At 45.8% G+C, this 16007-nt stretch overlaps 1 protein-coding gene across 4 annotated transcripts in view; it reads right to left on the bottom strand.

Moving 5' to 3' along the window:
- The window catches only part of MEAK7 (MTOR associated protein, eak-7 homolog), an 87631-nt gene that overhangs the window by 62471 nt on the left and 9153 nt on the right, over positions 1 to 16007 (bottom strand). For 2 of the 4 annotated variants that reach the window (XM_029608097.1, XM_029608094.1), the window contains exon 2: positions 4225 to 4397. In XM_029608097.1, coding sequence (XP_029463957.1) covers positions 4225 to 4397 — 173 coding nt within the window. Of the gene's footprint in view, positions 1 to 4224; positions 4398 to 5355; positions 5498 to 5700; positions 5723 to 16007 lie in introns of those variants that run through there. The other 2 variants (XM_029608096.1, XM_029608095.1) reach the window with 2 other exon arrangements.

The raw sequence follows: 16007 nt of genomic DNA, 5'->3' as shown, positions 1-16007 counted from the left end.
AATTAGCGCCTACCCCAAGGTAGGCGCTAATTTCTGCCGGCGCTGGGAAAGTGCACAGAAAAGCAGTAAAAACTGCTTTTCTGTGCACCTTCCGACTTAATATCATGGAGATATTAAGTCGAAGGCCCCAAAAGTAAAAAAAAAAAGTAAAAATTTAAAAAAAGTAAACATTTAAAAAAAAAAAAATTTAAAAATCGGCTCGCGTCCCGCAGGTCAGAAGATGGACGCTCAATTTTGCTGGCGTCCGTTTTCCAAACCCGTGGTTGTCAGCGGGTTTGAGAACCGACACCGGAAAAATTGAGCGTCAGCTGACAAACCCACTGACAGCCACCGCTCCTGTCAAAAAGGAGGCGCTAGGGACCTAATTTGCCGCGGGCCCTAATTTGCATAGGCCACCCTCCTGAATCGCGTACCCAGGAGAGTGGCCTGTGTGTGCGCCGGGAGAGCGGGCGCTCGCCAGCTCTCCCGCGCGTTTTTCTGAATCGGCCTGTAGGAATCAAACAGCACCATTATTTATGAAAAGGCAGCAATACAAATATTACATCAGGCCCTAGAACAGTGGTGGCGAACCTATGGCACTCAGAGCCCTCTCTGTGGGCACGCACGCCATCGCTAGGGTTGCCAACTGTCTGGATTTTCTACGGACAATACAGAATTGAAAGGCAGTGTATGGAAGCCAGCCAGAGGGCTGAAACATCAGGAAATTGCCCGGATTTTCAAAGCCGACCAAAGACGCCACTGGGCCTCCGGTGTCTGAATGATGTCATTAGTGCCGACAGCCGAGGAGTCGGAAGCAGCCCAAGCTGCAAGGCCGCGATCCTCATTCAGACACCGGCAGCCGGGAGGGAGGATGCAGCCCACGCTGTGCAACAGAAAGAAGCCTGAAGGGGCTGTTGGCATTTTTACCTTCCCACCCATGGCAGAGAGCCACTGAATGTGGGCCTGTATACATGTGAGGGGCAGAGAGCCACTGAATGTGAGCCTGTATACATGTGAGGGGCAGAGAGCCACTGAATGTGAGCCTGTATACATGTGAGGGGCAGAGAGCCACTGAATGTGAGCCTGTATACATGTGAGGGGCAGAGAGCCAGTGAATGTGAGCCTGTATACATGTGAGGGGCAGAGAGCCAGTGAATGTGAAAGAGCCTGTGTGTGTGAGGGGGAGTGAGCCAGTGAGTGTGAAAGAGCCAATGAGAGTGTGAAAGAGCTGAGAATCACTGCTGTAGATTGTTGATTCAGGGAATATCCATTTCTTTAGTGTTAACTAATAGTGGGGGTCATTTATCAAAATGCGATAAGGCGTTTTCGCATGCGTTAAGGGCTTATCGCATGCGAAAAGCCCCGTTAACGCATGCGAAAACGTGTTTAACGCATGCGATAGCACCATATCGTATGGTGCGATGCAAATTCAGAAAACAGGAGGAGTTAGGGGCGGAGAGTGGGCTGGGTTAGCCTGTCTGCGAAGAGCTATTGCACGCCGATTTTAACTACACCTCTTTGAATTGCGTTAGGCTGTGCGATAGCTGCCGTGACCGTGCGGTAAGGTTTCATCACCCTTTGCGATGTCTCCCGTAAGGCCTATTTCAGGTGAATTGACGGGTCGAGAGAGAGAGAGAGAGACTGGCCATAATATCATGGCCCATAGGTAGGTATTTGTATCCCTATGGTAGGCCCACAGAGTAACTCGAGGTGGGCTTTAGGGGCCACTTTGACATTCTACGTGACAGCTGTCATATGATTTGTTCTAGAAAGATAAGTTGCAAAAACTAAGATATAGGGATCAGGATGTTAGAGATAGGAATTGTTGTTATTTTCTAAATGCTATATCCTGCCAAATCTGATAAATAAGTCTATTTCTGGGAGAATATGCATTGTCTTTTTCCTGACTTAGGATTGCAAGTTAGGTGGGAGGGCAGCTGGCAGTGTCTTGTAGTAGACAGATACCTGCACCCCTAAATCTGCTTTACAGTTACCTTCCTGATGACCTCTGAGAAAATTTGTGAATACAAGGCCTGCATCTTAATTTATCTTCCTTTTCAACAGTATTGCAGAACATATGGCCGATTACAGTTTACCATGGACATGAGATCCTGTGTGTTAGACAGCACGACAGTGATATATATCTTTTGAGCTGTTTTGAAAATGAACTGTCATTGGTGTGTATTTTGGTGGTTTATGCTACTTCTTTAGAAAAGTACAGATATGGTTAAACTGCTTTCTATTAGGTTCTTTATTTGTCGTACAGAACTTAAAAGTGAAGCATATGCACATTTTAAAAAGTTAATGTGAGTCTCCCAAATCATACAAAATCAAAAAAAAAGCACAAAGTACACAATGGAAACATTAAAAACCAAAACCCTAAAACTGTAAGGCAAAAGTCAATAATGAAATGTTAGGTAAATTAATTGGAGGGGGAAGACGTGAACAATGCTGAAGGAGACGGGCAGCGCACTTCCTGCCCAATTGAAGAAATAAAAAAAAAAAAAATGGCCGTGCTGTCCAGTTTCAGTGCTACGGAGGCACTGCAAGGTGAGGAGAGAGGTACCTATCAGGGTGAAGTGACGTCGTCATAGGCACGACACAGCTTAGCCATGCGTCTTTCAGCAGGCTGGGGAGAGGAAACTGCTTCTGCTGAGGCGGACGCAGACCTGGGAGGAACCCCTCTGTGGAGCTACCACCCTCAGGCCCTAGTTCTTGTAGCCATTGAGTCCCTAACCTTAAAGAAAATCCATGAATCTTTCCATTCAGAGTACTTACTGAGTCTTTATCTTAGAAGGAGTACCAAAAAAATATTTTAAAAAATGATACAAAGTGCTCATATCCACATAATACCCCATCCTGAAATCTCCGTTTTGCCATTTACCAATGGTTTTTCAGTGGGTTACCAGTGTGACATCCACACCCTGTAGTAAATGTAAACAAAACTGTAGGTGAAAAACTTATCTGGGTCGTATCTTCTATCGGTGTATTTAGCAGCAGTGGCATCAGAGCAGGTATTGGTAACATTAAAAGGTCGGCTCGTCAAGTACATGTTGTTTGCTTAGAAGATTTCAAGTAAAGAACTTGGGACTTTTTTTTTTTGCTAAATACACCGATAGAAGATACAACCCAGATGAGTTTTTCACCTGCAGTTTGTTTATGTTTACTACAGAGTGCGAATGTCACACTGGTAACCCCCTGAAGAAGCCATTGGTGGATGGCAAAATGGAGGTCTCAAATTGGGATATTATGTGGATATGAACACTATGGGGCAGATTTTCAAAGGGTTACGCACGTAACCCCCGAAAAGCTGCCCCTGTGAGCGCCGAGCCTATCTTGCATAGGCTCGGCCACACGTGCAAGCCCGGGACACGCTGTGTCCTGGGGCTTTCAAAAATGGGTGGTCCGAGGGGCGTTCCTGGATCCTCCGGCACAGGCAGGCGTAACTCGCCGAAATAAGGTAGGGGGGGGGGATTTAGGTAGGGGTGGAGGGTGGGTTAGATAGAGGAAGGGAGGGAAAGGTGGGGGGAGGCGAAAAAAAGTTCCCTCCGAGGCTGCTCCACATGTTATAAAATCGGGCGTAGATTTGTGCATGCCGGGTTGCACGCACAAATCTACGCCCGCGCATACGTTTTAAAATCTGGCCCCTAGTATCATTTTAGATATCTTTTTGATACTCCATATAAGATAAAAACTAAATATTCCGCATGGAAAGATTTACGGACTTTCTTTAAGGTTCCGATTTATTACAGCAACACCTTTTGGACCTAAAACTCTTTAACTTTATAATATGGACCATCTTTAGTTTGGCAACAAGTCATTAGACAATTTCAAGACTTTAGTAAGGTGTTTTTTAAGCCAGTGCTGATTAAAATCTCTTGTAGCCTACTGGAACGAGTGTAACAGACTGGAAAGTTTGCTTGATGTCTTTTCAGGGTGTGATGAACTGGCTTTTTGCGCCCTTTTAGTTAATTTTTTGTAGCAGTAATAACAATCATAAAAAAAATTGTAAAAATTGTTTGAAGGAATTGCCTGAATAGCTTGTTTTTCACATATTTTTAGTCATTATAGTAATGGGTTTGTTTGTTGTTGTGTGTATGGATATATATGATGTAACCTACCTTGAGGATCTCCCAAACCAAATGCATGGATGGAAGGATGGCCGTAACTCAAAAAAACACAAGAAACTGTAAAATGTTTGCGCATTCCTGATTTAAGATAGCAAGCATGACAGCTTGCTCTTACCTTCAGCATCTGCAGGTTCACAGTTTTTCTGGAAGCCTTTTCGTTGTTTAATCCAGCTAAATTGTCAAATGTTCCATCAATCTCTCTCTGTTCTTCTGGAAGAAATCTTAAAAGGCACTTCTGGTAAGAACTGCTTTCCGCGTTTCCCATTTTTTCCAATATATGATGGAATCCTACAGTGTACAAAGAAAAAGATAACACGGTGAGCTAAAGTGAGAAACAGCTGATCAAGTGAAATAGAAAACTTGATGCTTGCTGCTTTGATTCTCCCAGAGACAAGTAAATCACGTTATTACACAATACACAAAAAGTGTCAAAAAAAAAATCAAATTGTATCAAACCACAAAACAGAAATATCTTCTTTCAGTAATTTGACAGATCTCTACTAGTACTGTTATTATTACTACTATTTCTATAGCACCACTAAACCTATGCAGTGCTACACCGACACACACATAAGACAGTCCCTGCTCCATAGAGCTTACAATGTAGTCAAGATACAAACAAAAGGAAACATGAGGTTTCAGGATATTTATTACACTGAACATAATTAAAATTAAGCAAGCTAAGATTTGGAAGACCCAGTGTTTAAGATTTAAGACAACCTCAGTTGCCTAAACAAATGTAGGGCCCAATTTACTAAGCTTCCCCCATTTCCACAGACACAGAATGATAAAAAAAAAAAAAGTGTTAATAAATTTGGCCCTTTGACTGTAAGCCCTCTGGGGATATGGAAATAAATACTTGAAGCACCTCAGTGTAATCCACTCTGAAGAGTGGATGAAAGTGCCTTCACAGGCCATTTCTTGCAAAAAAAGATAACTACATTTCAATGAGACATAGTTATTTGTTTTGTGACGTTGTCCATAGGAAATATCTATGTAAGTTTTTTTACCAAGCTATTTGCACACAAGTCTCAACAGAAAATGTATACTAAGAAAATCACGACTTCAATGTGAATGTTGTCACACTTTAATACTTTGATCCCCTGGGGTAAATCCACTGAAGTAAACGGCAGCACAGACAGAGAGAAAACCATTGCTAAATGCACCTTAAAAGTTAATTTAGGGAACTGTTATTTAATAGTAACAGTATTGAGCTGAGCAATGATAAATAATTGTCTGCACTTACCTATTGCCCAAGCTACCATCTACAAGATAAGGGAGCCCTGACCGACGCGCCGCAAATGCGCAGTAGAGAGCAGCTCTACCGCGCATGCGAGCACGTCGGCCAGAGCAGAGCGTGCCCCCCCCCCCCAAAAATGGCGCCTGCTAGCGGCGGCGGCGGTAGCAGCAACGAGCAGGAGCAGCGGCGGCGGCGGCGGCGGCGACGACGAGCAGGAGCGGCGGCGGCGCGCGCGCGGCGCGGGAGGGAGGGCAGTAGCGGCGGCGCGCGCGCGGCGCGGGAGGGAGGGAGGAGCAGTAGCGGCGGCGGCGCGCGAGGGAGGGAGGAGCAGTAGCGGCGCGCGGGACACACCCCCTGTCTGCCGGTTGTGGATGAGCTGAAAGGGGAGGGAGTGAGCTGGAGGGAGGGAGAATAGAAGGGGAGAAGAGGGAGAAAAGAGGGGGGAGGTGGGAGGGGGGAGAGAGTGAGGTGGGGGAGAATAGAGGGGGGAGGTGGGAGGGAAGGAGGAGAGAGTGAGGTGGGGGGAGGAGAGGGAGAATAGAGGGGGGAGGGAGACTAGAGTGAGGAGAGGGAGACTAGAGGGGGGAGAAGTGGGAAGGAATGGACGCAAATTTTTGTTAAATGTAGCCCGTTGTTACGGGCTTAACGCTCCTTAGGAGCAGGAGCGGCGGCGACGACGTCAACAACAACAAGCAGGAGCGGGAGGAGCAGTAGCGGCGGCGCGCGAGGGAGGGACACCCCCCTGTCTGCCGGGTGTGGATGACTGAAAGGGGAGGGGATTGAGAGAGAGGGAGGAAGGAGAGAGTGAGCTGAGAGTGGGGGAGGGGGAGAGAGTGAGGTGAGGAGGGGGGTGAGGTGAGGAGAGGGAGGTGGAGGTGAGGGGAGGGAGGAGAGAGTGGGGGGAGGAGAGAGTGGGGGGAGGAGGGGAGGAGGGGAGGAAGGAGAGAGTGAGCTGAGAGTGGGGGTGGGGAGAGAGTGAGGTGAGGAGGGGGGTGAGGTGAGGAGGTGGAGGTGAGGGGAGGGAGGAGAGAGTGGGGGGAGGAGGGGAGGAAGGAGAGAGTGAGCTGGGAGGAGAGAGTGGGGAGGGGAGTGAGGGGGAGGGAGGGAGGAGAGAGTGGGGGGGAGGAGAGAGTGAGGTGGAGAGGGGGAGGGAGACTAGAGGGGGGAGGAAGTGGGAAGGAAATGGACCGAAAAAAAAATGTTAAATGTAGCCCGTTGTTACGGGCTTAACGGCTAGTTTTATATAAAAGCTATACCAGCGATTACCAGAATATATTATCTCCCAGCACCTAAAGAAGTGAAATCAGTGCAGCAATTTCAAGAGCAACCTCCGGATTTAACACAAGAGACGGTAATTCAAATAAGAGCTATTCTTTTGGTCTCTTTTGCATTTCTTTCAGAAAGGGACTCTGTGCTGAGGTTATATTTTCGTAATCATTCCCAATGTTTTCATGGACAGAAAATCTGGTCAGCTCTTGTCACATGGTAGGAGCCGTGGACCGTCCATTGCTCCTACCATATGACAGGGGCCGACCAATGGCACCGGTAGCCCCTGTGACACAGTAAGGGCAAAGGGCCACCAGCGCCGTTTTGATTACTGGCAGCCGACGGCCCATCCGCAGGAGATCGCTCCCGTACCCACGCTGGACCACCAGGGACTTTTGGCAAGTCTTGGAGGGGTCAGGAGGGTGGGAGGTTGTAGTTAAATTTTTTTTTTATATATTTGCTCCATAAGACGCACAGACATTTCCCCCCCCCCCCCCCCCCCCCCCCCACTTTTGGGGAAAAACAAGTGCGTCTTATGGAGCAAATCAGGGGTGCTCAAAATACAATATTAGGGGTGCTCAAAATACAACATGGCTTCAAAATCCTCACGTATTTAAACTCTCAAAAACACCCCAACCATGAGGAACCCTCTTCAATAATTGTTTTTTTTTTAATTATTATATAGGGAATTAGTATCAGAATTATAAAAAATTCCCGGTATCAAATTATCCTTTTTATTTTGTGTATCAAAGGTTCTAGTGAGAGAAGATAAAGGAGAGGGGATAAGGGGCAACCTTGCCTCGTACCTCTTCCTAGAGTGAAAAGTGGGGATGTTGTCCCATTAATACAAATAAATGCTTTGAGGTCCTGATACAATAATTTAATAGCATCTAGAACCAAACCTTTGCAAAGCTTCAAACAGATAGAGCCAAGCCACTCTGTCGAAGGTCCAGAGAGCAGAGCCAGTCTCCTCTTTGCAGAAGAGGTAGAAGCGAGCCCAAGGTTACCATCTTGAACTTTTCTCGCTGTAGGTACTTGTTGAGAGCACGTAGGTCCAGAATTGGACAAACTCAACCGGATTTTTTGGGGATCAAAAAGTATCGGGAATAGAATCCTAGGCCTTGCTGCGAGAGAGGGACGGGTTCTATTGCTCTTAACTGGAGAAGAAGGGAAACCTCCTGCTCCAGAAGGACAGAATGGTCGGATACTCTCCATGCTTGCAGAGGTGGTGAGTCTGGTGGAAGAGCAAGAAAGTTTAGGTAGTAACCCTGAGCAATGATTACTAGCACCCATTGGTCAGTTGTGATTGATTGCCACATGCTGTGAAAGTGGCACAATCGACCTCCCACTGGTATGCTTGGCAGAGGAATCAGGCTGCTGCTCTCCAAGTGAAAGTCAAAAACCTGAAGCAGGCCCCGGCTGGGGAGCTGCTTGCGGCTTTTGCTTTCGAGCCTGGCGAGCCTGAGGTTTTTGAGAAGGTCTCGTAGTTCGGGATCTTGCTAGTGGAGGATAGTACTTCCTTGGACGGAAGAATGACTTCTTAGAGTCCTTCCTAAAGGTCTGTCTTGAGGGGAAGTTGGAAGGTATCGATGAGAGTTGTTTAAGGGTCTCATGATGGTCCTTTAATTCAGCCACTATTTGCTGGATCTGTTCACCGAACAGATTGTCTCTTACACATGGCAGGTCAGATAGCCTGTCTTGTACTTCTGGGCGAAAGTCAGAAGATTTGAGCCAGGCCCATCGTCTTGCCGAAATGGCAGCTGCAGACACTCTAGTAGAGGTGTCGACGATATCGTAAGCTGTTCTTATCTCATGCTTTCCTGCCTCAAACCCCTTGTTGACAAGGATTTGAAGCTGTTGTTGGAATTGGTCAGGCAGGGTTTCAGAGAAGTCCTGTATCTGCTTGAAAATGACCCTATTGTATTGGATCATATATTTATTTATTTATTTATTAAGGCTTTTATATACCGAATTTCTTGATACAAATCAAATCAATTCGGTTTACAATGAACTAAGTAGAATATACAATTAACCAATCAACAAGAGATACAGAGCATACAGTTACATTATAACAAGGAAGCCTTAACTTGGAGTAGGAAAATAAAGAAGGGGTGAACGGAGCAATAAATATATAAAGTGCAATAAAATAGAATAAATACTATATACAGTGGAGGGGGCTAGGAGCCAACCTCTCTTTAATGGATATTAGGCATGAAAAATTTGGAAAAGTTTTGTTTACAGCTGGTAAGCAGCAATTGTTTACAGCTGGTAAGCAGCAATTCTCGAGATGAGCATGGCCCCTTGGAACACTCGTTGACCAATATTGTCTAAGAACTTGTGTTCCTTAACAGGAGGGGTAGATGAGTGAGGCTTCGTCCTTTTTGCTTTCTTTTGAGCCGATTTTTGAAAGCAGAGGGCTGATTGTACTAAATAGGTAGTGTCAGCTTTTCTATGGATTGGGGCAATGGATCCAGGGTTTTCCCAGTTCTTTTTGAGGAGGTCAAGAAGAACTTGATGAATGGGAATAGAAGTGATCACTTTAGGGGCATGCAGGAATTGGAGGAGCTCCATCATCTGGTGCCTATCATCCTGCTCCGTCTGAAGCTGAAAAGGGACCAACTCTGACATTTCCTTCACAAAATTAATGAAAGAAAGGCCCTCTGGAGGAGAACGCTTTCTACTTTCAGTAGGAGAGGGAGGTGAAGGTAAGTCATCGGTGTCTGAAGAAGTATCATCACCCCAGGTGTCATAAGGATCAGCAGACTGACCTGTAGGATGAGAAGGGGGTTGGATACCCGAAGGCCCCGGCTGAGGCTCCGAGAAAATCGAAAGAATCGCCGGGGGCACCGTGGACAGCCCAGAAGGCATCAGTGCCGGTATCGAAGGCATCGATGGCGCCGATGTGCGTATCGCCCCCGATGAATGAATCGGTGGCAAGGGACGAATTGGCATCGATGGTTGAGGCAGTACTCCCGAAGGAGGAATGCGGAACGGTGTTTCTCCTCTCGATGAAGCTGTCAACGGGGAGCGCACTGGAGCCATCGGAGACCCGGGAATCACCGGTGGAAGGGCGGTCATGAGCGCCTCCATCCGAGATAGCAGCGGTGCCAGCGCTGATGTCATCGGGTTGGTGACCGGTTCCATTCTCGGTGCCGGTGCCGGAGGAACCTGGAGCCGTTGCATCGCCTTGTCGATGGCCTCCTGGACCAGCCGGTCCAGTTCTTCCCGGAGACCTGGAGCAAGCAGCCCTGGCTCCGTGACGGAAGAGTAGTGGGAGGTATCATAAACAGAAATGTCGAAAAGAGATAAAGAAACCACTGATATCTTCTACAGGACCCAGGTCATCAGATTTCCCACATTAAATAGAGTTGGCAGTGTGATAGCAAGAGCTCTAATTCATCAGATACAACCTTCTGCTGGGGAAACGGTTGCTATATTTTGCTCACGCTCAGGCCTCTGAGTCAGTCATGACAGCCTGCATATAGTTTTGGGCTTCAGGCAGAGAGTCAAACGCTTGATTTTGGCCATTATGCCAAATACATAGCTTTGCTGGATATTAAAGTGCAAAACGCACTTGCTTCACTGCTAGTTGTGAGCATAGCGGGTCAAATTCCTTCCATTTCGCTGCTACCCGTGCAGAAAAGTCCTGAAATATTCTGACCTGATGTTCTTGGTAAGTCAGAGAGGGAAGTTTTCGGGAACTTTGCCAAATGCATTGTCGATTTGCAAAATCCAAGATACGTGCAATCACTATCCGGGCTCTTTGGTTAGGTAATGCGCGAATCCCAAGACGGTGTGCCCACTCGATTTTTAAGGAACCAAGCTGATTTGGGATACCAAGCGCGTCCGGAAGCCATTGTGTGAGCTGGTCCGCTAAATCACTGTCTGGAATGGACTCCGGTAGGCCTACGAAACGGAGATTGTTGCGCCTTGATTGTTCTCCAATTCGTCCAGCTTGTCCTCCTGCATTTGCACCAGCTGTTCCAATTTATGAATTCTACATTCCGCCATTAAGGCTTCATCTTCCATTGCAGAGACACGGAGTTCGTGGGCCTCAATACAGGGGCGCAGTTCAGCAAAATCAGATTTCAATTCTGATATCTGCTCTGATATTTTATCCAGTTTATTAGAAAGCACCGCCGTCACCGCATTTGTTAAGGCTGCAATTATGGTCTCGTCTCCTAGGCCCGACAAGCCTTTGTCGGCGCTAGCCGCCATCTTGTCATCACCCGCTTTCAATTTATCTTTGTCTTTCTTCGCCAGTTTGGCAGGCATCGTGGCTGGAGATTTATTCATGTAGCGGTCGATGTTCATATGCAAAGCTTAGCAGTACCAGGGAGTGGTAAAAAGAAGGTCAGATGCTCGCTAAAAACACCGATACAAGGACAGACACCTGGAGCCGGGAAAAACACGTCTTCCCCAGATCACCACATCACGTGACCCCTCAGCCTTGATTTTTTTATTTTAAACTTGCACATCATCCATAGCTGAAGTAAAGTTACGTGACAGGGGACCCCAGCGCTCGCTAGTGCGCGTAAATACTTACGTGCATACTTCAGGTTACAGACCCAAAATGCCCATGCCCCACCCAGACTCCACCCATGCCCCTCCCCTTTTTTGATGTCTCAGTTTGTGCATGTATCAGGAGATACACGCGTGCTGGGACGCCTCCTAAAATCCATGTGGCACGCACTGGTTGGTGATACTCTCATAGCTCCTGGCTTTGGCACAAGTAGGGCTTTTAAAATCCGCCTAATTAAATTGAATTTGCCATTCGGAAGGCCAGTCTCCTAATCTCACAAGGTTTTGTTGCAATGCTTCACAAACCGCTACAATTTTAAACGATGCAAAACAATTGTCATTTTCAAATTTGGTCAACTCACGTCGCACTCCTTTCTCCAGATCATTTATGAATATGGCAAATAGCACAGGTCCCAAAACAGACACCTGGGGCACTCCACTAACAACCTTCCTCCATTCAGATAAACTGACCATTTAGTCCTACTCTCTGTTGCCTGACTTTAATCCAGTTACTAATCCACAATAAGATATTGCCTTAGATCCCATGACCTCCTAATTTCCTGAGGAGTCTCTCAAAAGTGGTTTATCAAATGAAGTAAAGTAAAATGAGGGACCTTGTCAGATGCTTTCTGAAAATCCAAATATACTACATCAACCAGCTCATCTTTGTCCGCATATTTATTTACACCCTCAAAAAACTTCTCTTTGCAAAACCTGTGTTCACTCTCCTCCATTAAACCCAGTCTATTTATGGGACCAGTAATTTTGACTTTAAGAATAGCTTCAACCATTTCGCCTGGCATAACATCAGGCTCACTCACAGGGTAACCAGAACTATTTTCTCTATATTTTATGTCATCACAACCATTAAGAGAAAAGTGCAAAACTTTATTATCACAACTTTCAAAAGTGTTTTAGAAATGTGTCCATACAATATAAAATCACACATACACTCATTCACACCTTAAAAACAACAGAATACACACAAGTGCCAGTATATAAGGCTCCACTGAGCCTATATAGTTGTACAATACCTTTTTTGATATAACATGTGGTCTGACCCCAACAAGCGGCCCCTGTTTCACATGCATTTGCTTCCTCAGGGGGACTGCAACCACTGAGAAAACCAAATTTAAATTTTAAGAACAGGATCATAGGACACATTTACTACCCAACTTATTAAACCAATTTTTTACCTCAAAGTCGTTTAAATTCAAAGCTTTTTCACCAGACCACGTGAATTCACGTAAATTCACGTGGGGTCAGACCACGTGAATTTATATCCGAAGTTGAAAACGGACATTCCAAGAATCAGAATTTCACACCAGTGGCCAGCGTTGTCATTAATATACATTATTAATGTGTTTATTTGATATATTATGTTTACTAGAATTGGATAACAGAGGTGGAAGTTAGAAATACATAGATTGTAAGTGGATATATCCACAGGGCATTTAAGTACATGTTATATCAAAAAAGGTATTGTACAACTATATAGGCTCAGTGGAGCCTTATATACTGGCACTTGTGTGTATTCTGTTGTTTTTAAGGTGTGAACGAGTGTATGTGTGATTTTATATTGTATGGACACATTTCTAAAACACTTTTGAAAGTTGTGATGATAAAGTTTTGCACTTTTCTCTTAATGGTTGTGATAACATCAGGCTCGCCAGTCTATAGTTTCCCGGATCATCTTGAAGCCCTTTTTAAAATTTGGCATCACATTGGCTACCCTCCAGTCTTATGGTACCGTGGATCTACAATTTCATTTTTTAGTTCCTTCAGAACTCTGGAACGAATAACATCCAGTCCCAGTAATTTGTTATTCTTTAGTCTATCAATCTGAGTTAATAAATCCTCCAGTATCTCAGTGATTCCATATAGCTACTCAGTCATCACCATCAAAAAATGTTTCTTCTGTAGGTATGACCCCAACATCCTTGGTAAAGACAGAAGCAAAGAGTTAATTTAGTTTTTCTGCTATTTCCTTGTCCTCCCTGAACACCTCTTTGATCTCCTCAGTCATCTAGTGGCCCAAATGACTTCCTTACAGGCTTTTTGTTTCATATATACTTGAAAAGTTTTTTTACTGCTACTATAATCTCTGTATTCCTACTATAATCTGTATTAATGTGACTTCTGACATCAAATCAGGCAAGGCAGGAATCTCTGTAATACTGGGGCTAATAAAATATTAGTACTGGAAACAAAGAGATGAAATTACAAAATTACATTTTATTAGCCCCAAATTTACAGACTTTCCAGCCTTGTCTGATTCGATGCATTCCAATAAGAGTATGAACTAACCTTTTCATGCAAAACATAGCCCTATACAGGTCTGGTTGTATTACAAAGCTGACAAATGTTCTACATACAGGAATTATGCTTTACCCATAGTTTACAAATGAATATGAATTCCTCAGACATAACTGTATTACATATAGTAACATAGTAAATGATGGGAGATTAAAAACCAAAATAGCTCATTTAGTCTGCAATAGCAACTGTAAGCGATTGTATGATCATTTGCCCAAAGCAAACCAAATTCTTACATGGAACCCAATACCCTTGTCCCCTGTGTCTTTTAAAGTTGTAACTTCTGGTTCGTGAAGGTTACCCCATGCCCTCTAAGAAGCACAATACAGTCATATCACTGTTTTTTTGGGCTATAACTGCTCTTCCATTCAGGTTACCCCAGTGCTTCATTGCTATTTTCTTGCCACTAGGAATCCTGTGTTAATCCCATGCTTTTTTAAAATGTTACTAAGTTTGTCTTGAAATGGTTAAAATGGTCTGATCCTTTTTAATAAAGAGTGTCAGGGTAAAAATATATTGTTGACTTTAACTTTTAAAAACTATGGGGTCCGAGATGTGGCGGGAGCAATAAGCTATAGAAAGTGTACTTTTATCGTGTCTGATGTGTGATTAAAGGAAGAATCTAAACTCCCACAACACATTTTCAAGGCTAATGTAGCTTTCACAGAGAAGGTTGGAATGTGCATCTCTCCACCCTTTTAACTTTAATTAATTGGTTGCCTTGGTAACAGGCCGATACAGTACAGTGCGCTCAGCCGGCATTTGGACACACATTTTCGACGCGCTAGCTTTACCCCTTATTCAGTAAGGGGTAATAGTGCGTCCAAAACGCGCGTCCAACCCCCCCGAACCTAATAGCGCCCGCAACATGCAAATGCATGTTGATGGTCCTCTTAGGTATTCCCGCGCTATTCAGTAAGGGGCGGATTTTCAGAGCTCTGCTCGCCTAAATCCGGGCGGATTTAGGCGAGCAGGGCCCTGTGCGCCGGTAGGCCTATGTTCAATAGGCCTACCGGCGCGCGCAGACCCCGGGACTCGCGTAAGTCCCGGGGTTTGGCGAGGAGGGGCGTGTCAGGGGCGGGCCCGGTCGGCGCGGCGTTTTGGGGGCGTGTCGGCAGCGTTTTGGGGGCGGGCCCGGGGGCGTGGTTACGGCCCAGGGCGGTCCGGGGGCGTGGCCGCTTCCTCCGTACCCGCCCCCAGGTCGCGTCCCGGCCCGCTAGTGGCCCGCTGGCGCGCGGGGATTTAAGTCTCCCTCCGGGAGGCGTAAATCCCCCGACAAAGGTAAGGGGGGGGTTTAGACAGGGCCGGGCGGGTGGGTTAGGTAGGGGAAGGGAGGGGAAGGTGAGGGGAGGGCAAAAGAAAGTTCCCTCCGAGGCCGCTCCGATTTCGGAGCAGCCTCGGAGGGAACGGGGGTAGGCTGCGCGGCTCAGCGCGCACCGGCTATACAGAATTGATAGCCTTGCGCGCGCCGATCCAGGATTTTAGCGGATACGCGCGGCTACGCGCGTATCTACTAAAATCCAGCGTACTTTTGCTTACGCCTGATGCGCCAGCAAAAGTACGCCAATTCGCGCATTTGAAAATCTACCCCTAAGTAAAACGTGCAGCCAAGCCACACATTTTACTTTAAGAAATTAGCGCCTACCCAAAGGTAGGCGTTAATTTCTGCCGGCACCAGGAAAGTGAACAGAAAAGCAGTAAAAACTGCTTTTCTGTACACCCTCCGACTTAATATCATGGCGATATTAAGTCAGAGGTCCCAAAAGTTAAAAATAATTAAAAATTAAAAAAAAAAAATTGAAATCAGCCCCCGGTTTGAAAACCGGATGCTCAATTTTGCCAGCGTCCGGTTTCCAAGCCCCTGGCTGTCAGCGGCTTTGAGAACCAACGCTGGCAAAATTGAGCGTCGGCTGTCAAACCTGCTGACAGCTGCCGCTCCTGTCAAAAAAGAGGCGCTAGAGACGCGCTAGTGTCCCTAGCGCCTCTTTTTACCGCAGGCCCTAATTTGAATATTTTTTTTACTGAATTGCGCGCACAGTAGAGTGGCCTGCACTCGCCCGCTCTCCCATGACTTTTACTGTATCGGCCTGAATGGCAGGTCCAATACTCTGGAACAGCCTACCACCTCAACTCAGGCTCAACCCCACAACCCAATCATTCAAAAAGAACCTAAAAACATGGCTCTTCCAAAAAGCATACCCAACTACCACCCAACACATGAACACGAGCTCTCCCCCGAACACGAGCTCTCCCCCACACACCCCCCCACCCCCTCCCTCAACACCCACATCAGATCCGCATAATCACATATCATGATCAACCCCAAAAACCCAAGCTCTCTTACTATACTTGATGCAAATTTTTAACGATTTTCTTTACCTCTAATATGTTTCATAATGACTCCCCACAGACCAACTGTTACGCATACTACAAAGTTTCAATGCAAAATGTTTTAAAGTCTCAATACAAAATGTTAAAAAGTTCAATGTAAAATGTTAAAAAGTTAAATCTTAAATGTCACAATGTTCCATTGTAAAACAAGAAGTCTACGCTAA

This window comes from Rhinatrema bivittatum, chromosome 7 (assembly GCF_901001135.1).
Source record: "Rhinatrema bivittatum chromosome 7, aRhiBiv1.1, whole genome shotgun sequence".
Taxonomy (NCBI): domain Eukaryota; kingdom Metazoa; phylum Chordata; class Amphibia; order Gymnophiona; family Rhinatrematidae; genus Rhinatrema; species Rhinatrema bivittatum.
This window is presented reverse-complemented; position numbering and strand designations above follow the sequence as displayed.